This window comes from Hesperophylax consimilis, chromosome 6 (genome assembly GCF_061612785.1).
Source record: "Hesperophylax consimilis isolate HC1 chromosome 6, BYU_Hcon_1.0, whole genome shotgun sequence".
Classification (NCBI taxonomy): Eukaryota; Metazoa; Arthropoda; class Insecta; order Trichoptera; family Limnephilidae; genus Hesperophylax; species Hesperophylax consimilis.
The window spans coordinates 32,770,320-32,786,052 of NC_142841.1; the positions used below are offsets into that span (position 1 = coordinate 32,770,320).

The window sequence follows — 15,733 nt, forward strand, 5'->3', positions numbered from 1 at the left end:
TAGAGGAGGAGATTGTGTCTCTGGGGAAATCCATGGGTCTAAAGGTGGAAGAGAAAGACGTGAACGAACTCGTCGAGGAGCACACCCAGGAACTGACGACTGAGGAGATACAAGAGTTATAGTCACAGCAGTATACGGATGTTATGCAAGAAATTGGTTTCGAGGAGTCAGATGAGGAGGAGGTTATTTCTACAAGTGAGATAAAGGAGATCTTAGGAATGTGGGAGAGAGTTTCACAGTTCGTGGAAAAGAAACACCCAGAAAAAGTTGCAACAGGTTGTGCATCTGATCTTTTTAATGACACTTGCCTAACTCATTTCCGGAATATTCTGAGAGGGAGGAAGAAACAAACCTCCTTGGACATATTTTTTTCTAAACGGCCTACAGGTGAAATAGAGAAAAATGTAGCGAAAAAGGCAAAGACCAGTAAGGATATCTAATTTATTTATTTACATTCTCTTTTTTGTTTTTGTACAATAAATATTTGTCATTTATAAATACGTTTTTATTATTCAAAACCACGTGACAAAAATAACTGGGGTGACATTTTGGGGGTTGGAACGGATTAATGGTAGTCTAATTGTTTTGTATGGGGAAATCTGCATCGATATACGAGTAATTCAAGATACGAGCAAGGTTGCGGAACGAATTAAACTCGTATGTCGAGGTACCACTGTAGTTACCTATTTAACCTCTTGGCAAGTATAAATGAAATGAATCTTGCCTTTCAACTAAAAAAGTCTTCAAGGAATATGAACGACATGGTTTTTTCAAAAGTGAAACATAATTTGTTTGATTTTTTAAATTTGGTTAAACAGTGATACTCCAAGGGAAAAAAACTTACTCCCTATAAACATTACAGTTCGCAAAATCTCACTAGCCAAGAAGTTAATTGAGTCATGGAATTGCATAACCTGCCCAGGGGGGGGCCTACTCTGAATCTTTCGATACGTCCCTGCCGCCGGTTTAGCCACGTCACAAACCAGTATTCCCTTCCCTAAAGGTGTTAAAAAAATCCTCATGTAATGTAATTATTTCATGCAATACATAAAAGCGATATCGTGGTTCCAAAATTATTTAAAAGTGATACTCCAATATGTCAAAATAAATAATATTTGGCATACCGCAAGGAACTGTCATAGGTCCAAACCTTTTTAGTATCTATGTAAATAAAATGTTCACACCCCCAATAGTTGGAGATATCATATCGTATGCAGACGACACTGTACTGATAACAAAAGGAAAAACATAGGAAGAAACAGCGAGGATAGCAAATTGCCTATCACTAAATCACTAAATACTGAGAAAACATATAAATTCTCATAGAAAGAAAAAAACGTCGAAAATAATGTTACAATTAAAATCCACTCTTCCAACCATGTGAAATGTTCACCCATAATGTGCAAAAATAGCGTATCTGGGTGTTATAGTTGACAGTCAAACAAGATGGAGCAAGCAAATAAAAAATACTGTAACTCGAGTAAGAAAACTAATTTACATTTTCATTAGATTAAGAACCATCCTATAATCCAGTATGATTAAAATAATATTATTTTTATAAGCCATTATTATTAGCCTGAAACACTCATCCACATTGAAAAATCTCCTGATAAAAGATACATGACGCCAACGGGACTTGAACCCGTGTCCTTTCGATTTCCGGTCGACAGCTCTGACCACTGAGCTATGGCGGCTTATCTCTTATCCGCGAAATAATTCAATATATACTAGTGTTTCATTCAACAATTATTAGTGCTTGTTACATTTTTTTCACCTGAAACAACCAACTTTATTTTATATGAGAAAGGCATTGTAAGTGCTAACTCTCTCACTAGATGGCGTCGAGACAAATTGATAGCTCAGTGGTCAGAGCTGTCGACCGGAAATCGAAAGGACACGGGTTCAAGTCCCGTTGGCATCATGTATCTTTTATCAGGAGATTTTTCAATGTGGATGAGTGTTTCAGGCTAATAATTATTGCTTATGAAAATAATTGTTACCCTTTGTGCTATGCATAAAAAATCTTGTCTAAAAAAACATTAGTTTACCAAAAAAATAATAAAATAATATTTTTTTCTATTGTCCAATCTATATTATAATATGGTGTAATCGGTTGGGGAGGGACTTTCAAAACTAACCTTTCGCTTGGAGAAAAGGTTAAGAGGTTAATTTTGAAAGCCATCCTAAGAAAACCATAGATATTTCCAACTCGCAGCTGATTAGCTCTAGGGTTATTAGCTTAAACAAAATTTTCAAAAAGAATACATTTTGCAAATTCATAAAGACCATTTCAATTATACAATTTCTACAAAAATAAGTAACCGATCAAGATCACGTGGTAACTTAGAAATCCCTAAATGTATTGCGGAGGAATGCCTAAAATGTGAACTCTGTGTTTAGTATATTTACAGAGATATTTTAGTAATTAGAGACGATGTTTACTCAGTTGACAGCACCGGCAAGGAAAGGTTAAACCACAAACTTACTGGTTGGTGAACTTGAAAGATACAGAGTAGATTCAGAAATCTCAAGATGGTCAATAAAAAGTTTTTGGAATGAATTTAAAAAAAAAATTATACCTTATATGCAAAATAATTAAACATTATTCTTTTGATATTTAGCAAAAAATATTTATTTTCAATTTACTTCAAGTTCTCTTTTGTGGGTGTATCAAAACCAGCAGAAATTTCCAGAACGGGTTTTGCATCTTCTGGTCTCAATTATTCAGGTAAGTATTGTCGTTTGTTTAGTAAATATAAATATGACATTCTTTATTTTGTTTATTTAATCTGTTATAATAATATTTAAAATAAGTACCTTGCGATATCTTTTGGCGTAATTGGATTAGGATATGCGGCTTCAATGAGTTCCAATACCTTTTTCACTGTTATGATGATGATTTGTCCAAAGGTCTCATCCACAGACACTAGAAGTAATCAAATGTATATTAACATACCACAAAAAATATCTACTTTATTAAAAAATGCCACTATAAAAATCTAAAATAAAATATTTCTATCAAAATGCAAAAACACTAAGTTTTATATGGGTGCCATCTATTGGTATTGTGTCGAACTAGATGCACTTCGAAGTGAAAAGAGTTACTATTAAACATAACAGATGTCTCTAGCAGTGATGTTTTAAAATGCGAAAAGTGCAATGCAGACACTGACTATAGGGAAATGTTTTGAATTGTTTCAGTATTCAAGCAACATAAAAAACCGGTTTACTGTTGTTATTATAAACAACAAAACTCACAGAAAACAGTAAAAAGTGCTTTATTAGGTTAAAAAAATACCTTGAAAATATCATTAGTTTTAATTTTATAGATCACGCAGAAAGGGAAGAATACAAAAGGGTTAAAAATCAGCAACACATGTTAAGCAAACAAAGAATAATAGAAGTACCCTTTGTGCCATTCACCTTCCCCAAGTGTATTATCTTGTAACTACCCGCTACAAAATACAACAAATAAGAGAGATGGTCATAATACAAAAACATACAATATTTTACACATAAAATCGATTTTGATAAGAAACAACGCATTGGTTGCTTCCAGAGGGGCCGCACAATGCACGTGAGCCACTCCCAACCAGCAAGTAAGTTAAAAAGTACTTGAAGATTGATATATATAGTAAACCATATTTTATACACTTTATTTTGCCTATTTGAATGCTTAATTATTTATGTGATTGCTGGGAGCGGCTCATGTGCGTTGTGCAGCCCGTCTGGAGGCATTTTTTGAAGTATAAATTTTCCTCGATAAGTAGAAATCTTTTAAAAATATATACATATAAAGTATGTATTTACATGGAAATTATATTATTTTAAAATCATTTTAATTTTGACGGTGTCCGTCTATTTCATATTGATCAATTTGAAATACTTACGAGGTCTGGGAGGGGGTGTGGCTTCTGCTAATTGTGTCAGTTCTACTTCAAGTCTTTGTAAGGAAGTGTATTCGTGTTGCATTAGTTTCATTATTTTCTTGATGAATCCGACATAATCTGAAAAATAAATTCGGTTAATATTTTGCTCCCTTAGGAATAGAGGTATTGATAGGACATCTTTCACACTTGGCATTTACAAAAATTACAAAATGCGAGTTACCGCCCAACTTCGCCCTCCAGATTTATGTTTTCGATATTACGATTTTAATTTTCAAAATAACATAAATAATTTTTTTTAGATGCTAATGTCAAAAGCTGCCCCTTTCATTGAAGCCTCAAGCACATACTTGTTTTGCTTAATTAATCTATCCCTGGAGGGAATGTCTTGTAAAAAAGAAGAAAAAAAAATTAATGTACCCACATAATATTACAACACTACAGGTTATAATTTAATATTATCAATTTTTTTGAATAAGTACTGTTGATAAATTTAGTATGAAGTGTAGTAAAAAATAAATCCTAGATCTTTCGTAGTACCGTTGATTAAATATTCAAATATGATCAGCTGTTTCGCTCTTGTCTATGAGACGACATTGCATTTTGGTATACTGAAGCTTTATTTTTGACAGATTTGCGATGGAGTCTATGTCAATTTGCAGAAGAACGCATTCGATAAGGTTCTTGATTATACGGTATAGTTTTAAGTCTCCTGCTAACATTAAATATTGCGAATGGGCAGTACCTATATTATCGTTAGTGAAAATCAGGAACAGAAGTGGACCCAAGATAGACCCTTGAGGAACTCCAGAGTGAATCAAGAATTCGGCAGAAGTAGAACCTTTATATAAAACGAACTGTTCTACTGTTTACGATTTCTGAAATAGGAACCAAAAAACAGAGTAATCTTATGGAAAAACCAAACGCAGCATCTAACTTATTTAGAAGTTCATCGATGTCAATCTTGCCGAAACTTTTTTCAAGGTCTTTTCAAAGTAACACCAACTTCGCCGCCTTTGCCTAGAGTACGTTCAATGTTCAACATCAAGAAACGAGGTGTCCTTGAGGAAACTGGCATATGAGGATCGCTGAAGTTAGTGTGATTGGGTGGAGTAATTACCTCTGGGGAAGTCAGGCGGAGACACGAGGTCCCTGAAGAAGTCCTGCGCCTTGCGGTGGCGCTCGTCCGGCGGCAGGGCGGCCTTGAACCAGGAGCGCAGAGCGCGCGACTCGCGCTTGTGGCGTCCGCTACTACTCTCCACCAGGTACACGATGAACTGCACGGTGGCGTGGCAAGGACCCACTTCTTTATCATCTGCAAAAATAACAACAAAATATTTGTGAATTTAACTGAAACAATACAAACTTTGAGACATCTAACGATATTATCACGGAATGACAAGAGATTTCGTAAACTTTCAGAAGTAATAATTTACGACATGTTTGGAAGCTTTAACCATAAACAAAGCCCATAAAACTGAATGTGCCCTATCATAAGGTGCAATTTAACAACTTGATCAATTAAACTTTAATAGCCGTTATAACCTTCTTGCAAGGACACGCCTTTTCATGGAGTAAGAAAATGTAGGTCATTTTGTGAGTCACACAGATAAAAGTAATATTGGTAAATAACTTTCTAATTTAAGTCAATTACTATTTTTGTTGGGTTTTTAATGCATCAGTTCAAACTCGCGCACACGTAAAAAGCATCTCCTGAAATTTATTATCAACTAATTTATTATTGTTTCCTTGAGGTTATTTCACATTAATTATTTGTGCTCAACCAATTTCAAATAAGTGGTAGGTACCTTTTTTAAAAAATTTATTATTTAATAAATGTTTACATGTTACATTTTTTTTTAACTACCATACTAGGCTAATGCCTAGTCTACGTCTAAAACATAAATAAATATATTTCCCCTTTCAATTTTCATGTACCTACCTACATGGGTACCTAGTTCCTACGTCACATTATTCCGAACGCTGAATTTAAAATCGACCTTAAAATTTTTCGCTTTACTACATTTTTCGGGAAAACTTGGTAAGCCTTCGTTTTTCCCAACTGAATAGACATTAAAAAAATCAAATTCGTGACTTGTGATGGACAGGGCGACATCTAAATGTGAATGCCACGATAGGATTAGCTCTGGCATAAGGGCTGCGCCAAGTCTGGCCAAAGAGTAGACATCGGATTACATGCATTTGCAAATTCGATATTTGAATCTTTTTGGCCAACAATGCATAATATGTTCTAGCCAACGTATTCCTCGCAGTTGAACTAATTTAGTCGATGTTTTTTAGGAAATGACCTAGGTACTCCAGCATCGATATTTAATAACAATAGATTAGCCCTCCCGTACTTAATTTCAATCTTAATTTAACTCCGCCTAAGAGTAATTTCATAATACAACTTCCCATTGAATTACGATGCCTCGCTTCGAAAGCCTAGATATAAATACAAGTTTTCTGCAATATAAAGCAGAGCACAAAGTTATCGCTAAAATCTCATGATTTAATAATTGTTGATTTATCGACCAATAGTGAGTCTGAAAAGCATCGCATCACAAGATATAGAGTTGAACTTAAGGTTAATGGTGCTGCCAGACGCAAAGCTCACATCAAAAGTTAATGTACAGCGCATCATCTTTTCTACCGACACACGACGCTATCAAATATTTCTTCCTATGGTAGGAGAGGGGGTCAGTTGAATTCGAGAGCGGCCGAGGAACATAATTTCATCTGTCAAAGTGACAACTTTACTTACTGACAGCTTGAGCACGTTTTCGAAATGGATGATACTTGTCGCCTATTGCTGGATCTGTTGGACAGCTCATCCTCAGATGATGATGCCGCCAACTATATAATTATAAATGCTATTTATAAACTGTTTAGATTTTAAACAATCTGCGCGTAAATAGCGCATTTTCACATAACCTGACATAACCTCTCCGTCGAATCAGGAAATTCGCAGTTCGCATGCCGATCGACGAAAGCGACATATAATAAATTATTGTAAAATAAGCTCACGTCGATTTCTAAAAATGTCGAAGGCAAAGGCGGCAAGGACCAACACCAGGGCAGGGAACGAGAAGAGAGCACGAGAGCTGACGAGAGCAAACCAGATTACCCAGTAAAACAATTGAAAACAATCAACAAACGAACAAACTAGAAGCTTCTCTATGTAGGTTTCGGGCCGTCCAACTTTATCAAAAAACCGAATGATATTACCAAATAAACATACTGAGTTAAAAATATGATTAATTTTGAAAGGGCGAAAATTTGTTTACTTCAAATTCAAATATTGATTATATTTATATTTTAAATATATGTTAAGTATGTTTGCCAAATAAAGTTTTTTTATGTTTCTAAATTTACTAGCACACATGACGATATGAGCTAACATAATAAATAAGAAATGCATTATTAGGCTGCTTATGTCATGGCTGTCAAAGGGAACACGGAACTTAGTTGGTAGCTCCGCAATTAAAATGACCCCCTCTCCTTTTTACGGCGGAGAGGGGGACGCATAACTTTTCAAATATCGCGTCGGGAGCGGTTACGTAAAATAAATTCGGTTAGCGAAGTTCAGAACCACACTTATAGCGCGTTATCTTTTTATGTGTGTCGGGTCTGTATGGGATTGTATGGCGAGCGCTATTGTGCTTTATATTATCTGTTGATGTGAGCTTTGCGTGTGGCTGCACCATAAACGCGACGCTCCTAACATTCTACGTTTTCATAGATGGCGATAGTTAATTTGTTTTATTAAAATAGGCTTTTTGCGAGGTATTGATTTACAATATTAAGACACATTATTTGTTTGCGCCCGTACATATGCAATATGAATATGAATAAACAGTTTTGTCCGTAAAAAAACTCAACTCTTTCAAAAGGAAGGCATACAAATACAATATTAGATTGAATCATCCATACATCTATGAACACGTAGAATATAACTAGCGTCGCGTTTAACCCCCAAATTGATGTTAACTTGCTGTACAAGCTTCTAAAAACGTACCTACGCGAAACCAGTGAAGATCGTTCATTTTGTGGCAAAATTGTTGTCGTAATTTGTTGCGTGACGTATTGTTTTGCAATATGAAATATTGTTACATTAACTATACGTCGCCTTGAAGCCATATATGAGGCATATATAAATATACACATTTTTTTGATTTTCACAATAGATTTAAATTGTTCATGATAAAATCCGCGAGAGCCCCTACCTAAAATATTTGACTGCCCCAATTTCGTATTTGAAAAATTCTTCACAAATTTAGTGGTGAGCGTTGGGACGAACTTACTGGAAGACCAAAAAAAGGTAAAAAGAAATGCTTTTTCTGCGTGATAATGCTTTTTATTTTTGATAAATGTTATCTTAAACCAATCTTTTTGGTTTCGGTGTCAATTTTAAAATGTTGGTCGATGTACCTACTCCAGAAATTAATTAATGATATTGAAAGAGTGCATGACTTTTCGAACAACAATTGGATGTTAACCCACAAGGCAATTGACGCCATCAATAATTATACACTTTTCTCAGAACGTAAATGACTTGTTTCCCTGCCATTTGGTCTGCGCCAGTATTTCCTGACAGCGAGAACGTGAGGGATAACTTTACTATCCGATTAGTGGTTGGTGTATTATTATGAAGGTTCGTGCCGGGAGTTTCAAAAACTATCATAGTATCAGGCACGACACCACGACAGGCCCTAATCCAACTTATTGCCGCCGGAAACTTCGCCGAACTGACGTCACTACTGCTCTAAAACTTCAGATAAAGGGAGGTGGATATTTTGACTTTTAAAAATGGTTTTCATCGCCGTCATAAGCAAAAAAGGAAGCTAGAAATTTGCAAAAGTAACATTCTTCAAGAGACCTTTCACCCTTTGTAAATTCTTAGCTGCCTTTTTGGCAAGTAAATGTTCAAATTGGAAAGAAATTCGGTTAAAAAAAGAGAGTAGTTAAATTAGTTTTATTTAATAATAATAATATTTGGATCATTATAGCACCGTTTCCGTGATGAACTCACGTCAAGGGTGCACAAGTGCACATAATGTCACACCACAAAGTGTTTTTTTTTTTTTTTAATTTTCTTTATTCATTGAATTGTTTGTTACATGCATTGAGGATTTTTCGACCACCATGCTAGGCACATGCCCGTATTATTTATAACTAGCTGAAGTTCCCGGCGTTGCCCTACAAGCCAAAAATGTGTATATTATTGGTATACCTTATATCGTAGGTAATAGGCATTAAAATCGCTTGACAAACGGAGTCTATAAACGTTCGATTTCAAGCAAAAAACTGTTTTTTACTTATTTTTTAAATAATTTTATAAGAAAGCAAAAAAGTTAATCAAGTGAAACTGTCGCAGATAATCTTAGCTATAAAACTGTATTTTAAAAAAAATGTTTCCTTTATGCGTTCATACATTTCAATTGAGAAAATATTTTTTGTAGTAGATTACATTAATATTTTTTTATTGAGTAATTTATTTTTTTATTTGTATTCTACTTAAGCGAAGCGATAGGAAAACCTTCAACTAAAGCATATTTTTTGGTTTTCATAATGTACACCAATTCGTTATAAAGATTAATCAAAATAGTGATTTGGCATTACGCTTCGCCTTAATCCGAGTTTTTAGAAATAAGATGTATACAGTAATTTTCCTCTTATGTAAGTATAAAAATTTCTGCTTTAAGGGTTGGGAAAAGGGAGTGGGGTGGTTTGTATGAATACCATGCAGACAGTGAACTGCCTCCTATTTTGAAGATCAAGTGTGCAATATTTTATCAGTCTTGCAACAAAACTGTAGATGTATAAAAATAAAATCCACGTCGCCTGCCCGTCACAATCAATCAAATTTCTTTATATAAATAGAAGATAAATAATACAGGGTTTTCCAATAAGAGGTGTTCTTTTAGTATTCAATCGTAAAAGATCAATGGTTTCGTTGCTTGTGTGGCACGTAGCCCCGTCTTGTTGAAAGTAAACGTTGTCCAGATCAATACCATCCAATTCCGGCCATAAAAAATCATTAATCATCTCTCGATAGCGCAATCCATTCACCGTAACTGTTACTCCAGCCTCATTTTCAAAAAAAGTAAGGTCCAATGATTCCGCCGGACCATAAACCGCACCAAACAGCCACACGTTGAGGATAGAGAGGCTTTTCAACAATAACTCTTGAGTCCCAGATGCTACAATTTTGCTTGTTGACGAAGCCACCGAGGTGGAAATGGGCCTCATCACTCAAGATGATTTGCATTTGATTCACTCAAGTGAATTTTAATAATTTCAATGCGCTGTTGAAGCATGTATCGTTCCATTTTTATTAATGGCGTAGTTTCTACTTGTCAAATGTCAAAAAATGACAGCTTCAAAAGTAACATCTACCGAAATAGTGGGCTATTCAAAATAACACCTCTTATTGGAAAACCTGTATATAGCTGTCACAACACAAATTTTTTTGTCATGAAAACATTTACATAGGTATTTGATATAAATAAACATTTTCCTTACTTAAATCAACAACTTTAATATTTATAATTTCAACTGCTATGTTTTCAGTCTGAAGTTTCAGCTTAATGTTCTATGTGAACACCACAGAAGGGTCCCGACGCCAGTGTTTGGACTATGACACGCCGAATGTTGAGAGGCACAAGGGAGAGGAGAGTTACGAAGAACAAGATTTAAAATTACCTAAGTATTCAGATCTGGTCACCAAACACGGCTAATACCATTTCAAGGAACGCAACGTATCAATTCGGAATGATGGTCTTTCACCAAGTCAATAACGACACTTACTACTAAAAAAGGAAAACTTTGTTTTTTATTAATATTTATAATTGTTTTTTTCGACACTCGCGAAGGCTTTGTAAGGACGGTTCATCTATTTTTTGTTCTTATTAGCGCCAAGAGTGTTTATAGAGTGGTTTAAATGGTGGAAGAAGTCGGGAACGCCCGAGGAATACTTAACGCAATATCTGTGCACTGGAATGAGATACGGAGTCGAATTAAATTCGAAAGAATGTAGTTATTCAGCAGTAACATTGTGTTATATAGTGGTGAATGGTGAAAGAAGTCGGAGACGCCCGAGAAATACATAGCCACAGGGTATAGATAGACCAAAATAAATTTACTGAAATAAAAATTAACAAAGCGGTGATTTATTTATCAATTGCAACAGGAATTGAACCCGCAAACAAACGATTAGGCTTAAACCTAAGGCTCTCGACTAGCAATCCGAAGGTCGCGGGTTCAAATCCAAGCGCGCGCAAGAAAATTTTATTTAATTAATTTGGGTTACTTCACAATTTAGTCATTAAAAATAATATACAGGGTGTATCGGCACGTACCCGACAAACTTTAACCAGCTATTCCTTAGCACATTTGGAGTAAAAAATGTTATGGGCACTTTGCTGTCCGGTAACATTTTTTTTGATAAAAAATGTACTATTCATATTTTCACCACATGTCACCAATGTTTTATCCTTTGTCAAAGTTTGAAAACCCGTCTGGCAATATTTTGTGTGAGTTTCGTTGAATAATGTACGTACGTACCTACGTTGGCGCGCTTTTACAATCACAACGAAATGGCACGGCACCATTCGTCTCATTTTTAACTATTATTATTTAGTGTGTACGAAAGAGCGAGGACACTTTTTAAAACACTTGCTAATAACAGCTGTTGAACACGAGAAACAATGCAAATGACAGTGACGGAGTGTGGATTTTTTATTTAATTTTTGTTTTTAATGAAAAAAAAATGTTACCGGACAGCAAAGCGCCCATAACATTTTTTACTCCAAATGTGCTGAGGAATAGCTGGTTAAAGTTTGTCGGGTACTTGCCGATACACCCTATAGTAGGTATATTTGCGACACGTTTCAGAGTACAATATACTATCAGTATCGCCCTGGTGTAAAATCACCATTCAGAAATTAGGGATTAGAAACTTTGCTTGAAATGGCTTTAGCAGTGTTTGGTTACCATATTTTAATAGCCAGGTACTTCCCTACTTTACTCCTCCCTATCTCCCCGATACCTCCAGCCTCACAAAATACACCAATTGGGGATGCCATAGTCTCACTGGCTCCAGACGGTTAAGAGCGATTGGGACTGTTGTACGGTATTGACATTAAAAATAATAAATAAAAAAGGCGGCAAGAATGCAGAATTCGCTAAAGGAAATCTAATATTGCATAGTCATCTAATGAAATTACTGCATTCGCATACCGCATTTTCAGATAACATAATTTATTTATAATGTGCTGTGTGATAACAAAGCAGATTAGAGATGAGTAGGTTATGCGTATATCCGGAGGCCTCCGATGAGTGCTTCCTTTTAAAAGAACCCGAGCTCTAGGAGTGGGTTCCAAGTTCTTGGGTACGTACGGGGTACTGGGCTCGGACCCACACCAGGACTCGGACCTATGTACCTAATGTATGCATTATATTCACAAGAGTTGTTTTCCCTAATCATTTAAACTAATCAAATGTCAACCGACACTGACTTTTTTTTACAATCACTCAAAAAAATTGTTGCTAGTATTGAATACTAAGGCCGTGTCAGTCGATATTATTATTTAACGAATTAATTCCTCGGTACCGAAAAAGAAACCCATAATCTCATATAACTCCAGTACTATTGAACAATAAACAAAACTTTCACTCAGCGTAAAATCCTTAAACAGAATCGACCGCTTATAAGCAAAGGCTGACATGTCAACACTAACTAGGGGGATGCGGGAGGACGCGGGTGCCGGTAAGCGACACTGCCGAGCGGGTCTGAGTTCGGGTCCCAGTTAGAGGAGAGGCGTATTTATCGTACCCGGTATTTTCAAGCGGTACTTTGTACTTGTGACAAATCTCCAAAATACCTAGTTCCAAAATACTCAAGTATTTTATACTGTGAGTATTTTGTAAACGGTATTTTTAAAAAGTACTTTGAACAGGTATTTTTAATAGGAACTACTAACAGGTATATTTGATAGGTATTTTTAGCAAGTATTTTTTATAGATATCCTTCGTAGTCATTGTACCTAGGAATGAAAAAAATGAACGGCAAAAGCAGTAGAAGACATGAAAAAAAATGTGGAGAATTTTTCAATAGGGAATTTTCTACCTACCCCCCTCCATGGATTTGAAAAATTACTGTGGGGAATCAATTCTACGCAGAAAATTTGTGGGGAATCGTTACTCAAAAGTATTTTATACTGGGAATGAGGATTGAGTATTTATTACTTTCTGTCCCCAGATACTCAAGTGTCCTAATCATCAGGTCGGTATAAAATACTTTTGAGTATTTTGTAACCGGTATTTTTTTGAACCTGCACTCACTGTAACCAGTAACGAAAAGTACGCACAGGACCCACTACTAGTCCGAGTTCTCTGGGAGTAGTTGATTTAATAAAAATGAGTAGGAGTGGGATCCGCTTCTCGCAAAGAACTCGGGTTCAAGAACTCATTCCGGCCGAACCTACCTACACACCACTAATGCAGATAGCACCTTTATCAATATAATTATCACGTACAATATACATTAAAAATGGCGAGTTATTAAACGGCTTTAAAAAGAAGATAATAAAATCACTGGATTCGTACACAGTGGGCTAATAAAATGTGAATTTTACTGCCAAGTTATTATGCTTGTACAGGTTATTATTGGCACACAGAATACGGATTGATTAACCTTATCGCAAACCAAATCGATGTATTTAATCTACTATCTATCCACTGTATCCTCTGATCATAGATTATAAAATTATATTCTATTATCTGAGATTGCATCTAGGTTGTTTTTGGCGTAGTAAATGTATTACCTTCGTTGGAAGCTCACATTAATTTTAATTTGTTGGCACTGCCATGCGCTTACACAATAGACACCCAAAAATAAGCTTGCCCTAACATGAAAACTGACCAAGTAACCATATTTTCGGCATCAGGTGGGTCAGATCAGTCGTACATTGACCGCAGAAGAGACGACATTAAAATAACCAAAGCCTGCGCACAAAAGTAAAGTTCGCTTAAAGAAGGGAAGGGTTTGTAGCGCAGTCCATTTTTGGACTTTTCTGAGCAGGATCTGAATGTTCGTTTTTAAACGAACCGCCTGGCGCAGAGATGCTAAAAATGAGTGAGGCGGGTAATACATATTTATAAAAGTGTCAAGTGACACAAGCCCGAACTTTTATTTAAATGATTTTAGATTAGTAGTTAAGTTTATTACGCAGCCATCACAACTTGTGCGCCATTGTAAAAAGGACTAGTATTTTGTAAGCTGATTTTTGAATAGTGGTATTACAATGCCAGTAACCTGTTTCCTCAGTAAACCCATAAAATAGTCGTTAAAGTTTGTTGCACTGCCTTACTATTGTTGAACTGCTATAAATACGTGTCATACTTGCAAATTGATTGTACCCAAAACTAAGACAGGGCCATACTAATAAACGTTTTTTAAATTTTACACAAGAGATAAAAAACCATTAATGAATGGTAAATGGGTGTCTATCAGTTGTGTAAAAGTTAAAACATGTTTATTAGTAAGGGGGGAATTGTGTTTACCATTAAAATTGTGCATTTATACATATAATAATTCCATTATACATTCAATAAGCCTACCAAACATGACTCGACTTCATCTAAATATTATATAAAGAAAAGTGTCTGTAAGCAGGGCAGGCGGCGGGGGGCGTGGCTTTGATTTTTATTAAAATCTACAGTTTTATTCCAAGATTAATGGAATTTGACACACTTTACATTCAACCCAAGAGGAAGGTCACTATTCGGGCAACGCCTGGGACTTCAGCTACTACATAATAATTATAATAGGGGGTGTTTCACCATCCTCTTGATATCTTATCCATAGGATAACGTCACAGTTTATTAGCTTAAGGAATTGATAAATTGAACTAGCCCGCGTGAACTATGAACCACAAGTACTTTACTGATTAAGGTTGAATACCCCAACGGAATTCCCATCCCAATAATAATAATAATAATTGACCAATCCTGCTGTTAATCGCTAAAATTCGCCCACACCCACTTCGAGAAGGATTTCTAATGCTGCAATTCGAGAGCAAAACATTTCTGAGGGGTGACGTCACCGACCGACTCGCCAGTCTCGCCACCATAGCGTCATCGGGCGCAGTGGAACGGGCGACAGGTCAAAATGACGTCATGCAATCTCCGCCTTCTAAACTGGACATGAGATATGACGTCATCGAAGCTGGGGAAGAGAATTCGAAGAAGCCAGTATGAGTAATATGAGCAACAAGGTTTTATTGGGTTTTGTTGTGTTTTGTCTGTCTGTTAGGAGGAGAAGCCTTCAATGGAAGGACTACCTACTTGTTATTTAATATCACGAATGCCATCAAGTTTGGTACTTTGGTTCGATGATTGCATAGGTTTTTATCGCATTGGAAAGGTCACTTTGGATTTAATCCATTCTCCAACCAAATGGATTCAATATCAGTGGCGGTTCGTGGTCTTTTTAACAGGGGGTTCAGAAATTCAAGAGAAGATAAACATATCTAATTAAAATTTACTTACTGTTGTCCTTCGTCAAATAGTCGAATACGGCAGCAGTCACACAACTTAAATTAAGTTAGTGGGAGGGGTACCTACATATTATTGTTTTTAAATCACTTTACACTAGACACAAATATTAGATAATGAGAAAAGTTTTATAGGAATTAAATTGTTTAATGTTTTTATAGCACTCAATGTATGTTGCTAATTATTATTGTTTTTTCGAGAAGAATAATTTCGTAGAATATATAATAGATATTTAAAACATAAAAAAAAAACAAATAAAGGTGGCACGAAATAAATTTACTAAGTCT

General features: G+C 35.6%; 1 protein-coding gene across 2 annotated transcripts in view; it reads right to left on the reverse strand.

Moving 5' to 3' along the window:
• LOC149423225 (uncharacterized) overlaps positions 1 to 15,733 on the reverse strand; it is a 147,878-nt gene that overhangs the window by 64,839 nt on the left and 67,306 nt on the right. For both annotated transcript variants that reach the window (XM_089632586.1, XM_089632585.1), the window contains exons 3-5: positions 5,008 to 5,202; positions 3,891 to 4,007; positions 2,818 to 2,926 (exon numbers count right to left, since the gene is read on the reverse strand). In XM_089632586.1, coding sequence (XP_089488712.1) covers positions 2,818 to 2,926; positions 3,891 to 4,007; positions 5,008 to 5,202 — 421 coding nt within the window. The remainder of the gene's footprint in view (positions 1 to 2,817; positions 2,927 to 3,890; positions 4,008 to 5,007; positions 5,203 to 15,733) is intronic.